The 2,870-nt window shown below is 41.3% G+C and overlaps 1 protein-coding gene across 3 annotated transcripts in view; it reads left to right on the forward strand.

Annotated features, from left to right (window-relative positions):
- The window catches only part of ascc3 (activating signal cointegrator 1 complex subunit 3), a 263,454-nt gene that overhangs the window by 25,183 nt on the left and 235,401 nt on the right, over positions 1–2,870 (forward strand). For all 3 annotated transcript variants that reach the window (XM_032519352.1, XM_032519351.1, XM_032519350.1), the window contains one exon: positions 2,491–2,608. In XM_032519352.1, coding sequence (XP_032375243.1) covers positions 2,491–2,608 — 118 coding nt within the window. The remainder of the gene's footprint in view (positions 1–2,490; positions 2,609–2,870) is intronic.

Genomic DNA, 2,870 nt, shown 5'->3' on the forward strand with positions numbered 1-2,870 from the left:
CCACTAAGGTCTATATAAAAGAGACTTCAGATATTGTATTAGGGGACCACTAAGGTCTTTATAAAAGCATCCTGTTCAAGCTGTTCTATTATTTACATAATACATAACATGGTGATACCTGATTTTCTCCATATCACCCAGCCTTACTTTTATGCCATGATTTGCCAACCCGCCTTAACTAGCGCACTGCAGATCCTGAAATTAGCCAGAGAAAATCTAGTGTTTTGGTCGTGCTGCTCTGCTACTACGTGGAAAGAAATAGCTCACTACTGGAAAGGTCTCATGCTTCTGAAAATACCATGCCTAAATTTACTGAGGAATATATGTAAACTTTTAACGCACACCCCAACACTGTGTAACATTTTACAGTGTACATGCAGAAAAACACACTTAGGATATTCTAAATCAGAATATAGGCTGTATATTCACACGTCCATGCAGTGCTTCTCAACATACTGTATGTCCTGTGTTACTAATTTCTATGCTTGCCATGTTGCAAACCAGCTGTTACAGTCCTCCCCCCCCCCCCCCCCCCCCCCAGAGAATACCTGGACATAGGGCTGAGCAATATAAAACAAATCATATCTTGATTTAATTTCTAACTGGCGAAAGTTCATTTATTGCTATATTCCGCGTAAGTCAAAGCCAATAAGAGAAATCAGAAGCAATGTGTGTTGCAATTATATTTTTTGATATCATTCACAGCCTGTTATGTGTGTATACTGGTGTGTGTGTGTGTGTGTGTGTGTGTGTGTGGTGTGTGTGTGTGTGTGTGTGGGGTTGTGGGTGTGTGTGTGTGTGTGTGTGTGTGTGGTGTGTGTGTGTGTGTGTGTGTGTATAATATCAACATGAGATTCCACAAAAGGGTGATTTTATGTGTTGTTATTTAAACAATATTAAGCCAAAACATTTTTTTCACAAAGACTTGCCAAAGTATGGTAGAAACAAAACTCAACATTTAAATCCTAGGATATATACTCATATGTGAGCGGCGGATCATGAATGTAATTGCACTGTATTTGTCTGCGGTTCATGTTGAATAAGTCTCAGGAGAGATCCAGCCTACAGGCCTGCCCAGTTGACTCAATTCAAATAATGCTTTAGTTGTTCCATTTACCAGCTGAAAAATTGTGTCGGCAAGGCTGAATATAGAGCTGGGCAATATATTGATATTATATTGATATCATGATATGAGACTAGATACCGTCTTAGATTTTGGATATCCCAATATGGCATAAAAGGTGTCTTTTCCTGCTTTTAAAGGCTGCATTACAGTAAAGGGATGTCATTTTCTGAACTTACCAGACTGTTGTAACTGTTCTATTATTAGCCTTTACCCACTTAGTCATTATATCCATGTTACTGATGATTATTTATCAAAAATCTCATTGTGTCAATATTTTGTGAAAGCACAAATAGTCAACACTACAATATCGTTGCAGTATTGATATATTGAGGTATTTGGTCAAAAATATCATGATATTTGATTTTCTCCGTATCGCCCAGCCCGAGCTGAATATTTATCACAGATAAAGAAGCAGAGGACACAGCCATTTACACTCCTGACCTGTAGCTTTGCAGATGGGACGTTATTATACAGTTAATTCTTTGGAACTGAGCTTGCCTGCAGGATGGTGGACTGTAAAGAATCCATCTGAAGGAGAAACTCTGCCTCTCAGTCCCAGCGGAACCCTCACGTAATCAGTCCACTCCAAGGACAGAATTCATGAGTCCATAAAAAATAAAAAATAAAAAAATCAGGTGAAACTCCAGCCCTCTCCACTCCCGCCCACCCACTCCTGACATACAGTACACCCAACTCTAATAAAACACATTTAGTGGGACCGATAGAAGTTTAGAACAGATATAAAAGAGACCGCCGAGGGAAACAAAGATAACCCCAACAAAGACCATGGCTGACCTGACATCAAAGTGCGTCTCTTGTTTTAGTTCCCTGCTGTGCTGGCTGTTGCCTTCCCACGGGAGGACAGACTGAAAGAGCAACTCCATCCTGAAAACAAAACCTGAAAGGACAGGGGGGGAAAAAAATACTGCATTGTTTTACAGTTTGAAATTACATACCCTAGGCCTCAGGTCCACTATTTTCCAATTAGAGAGCACAAACTTGATCTTCCATCTCACAAACAATATTGATGATTGTCTGTGCAGCCCTTGTCTCCACTAAGGTTTACATTGTGTGCTGCTGTGCACAGGCTTTCTTGTTGTTTTTCTGTCACTTGCTAAGTGCCAGGTGGCTATGTTTGGGAGGCTAAGCGACAGAGCATATTCTGTACCAGGCGGATGGTAATTACCAGGTGCACAGTCTTGGCAGTAGACGCGTGTTTGAGAGAGTATTGGTGAGCCATAGGATGTGTATACATGTTTGGATGTGTGTGTGCACGCTGGTATGTTCGCTGCTACTGTAGATGACTGCATTTTTGTTTGGTGGCTGCTGATTTTCAACCCCCTCCTTCCACTCTCTCCCTCCAGCTGTTTGAGCTGCTGGGCCCAGAGGGGTTGGAGATGATCTCCACCCTCCTCCAGCGAAGGGCGGCCATCGTTGACTCCCTCCTCACCATCCCACCTGACAGGACTGGCTACCCACCAGGTGAGACAGCCCTGTGGCATCCAGGTCATCTCCATGGTAACACACACTCCACTTGTATTGGCTATATACCAGTAGTCATGAATACCGCATATTCATTTGTGTAGATGTGAGAAAAGAGATTCATTTGAACTGTTCAGACTCACTGACTGGAGGTCTTTTTTTGTGAACTGTTTATTGTTTTTAAATTTAAACGAGTACATCATTCAGACAACAATACAGGCATATTGCAATCAAAAGAGAATAAAAAATAGATTTAAAAATA

The sequence above is a fragment of the Etheostoma spectabile genome, chromosome 6, assembly GCF_008692095.1.
Source record: "Etheostoma spectabile isolate EspeVRDwgs_2016 chromosome 6, UIUC_Espe_1.0, whole genome shotgun sequence".
NCBI lineage: Eukaryota > Metazoa > Chordata > Actinopteri > Perciformes > Percidae > Etheostoma > Etheostoma spectabile.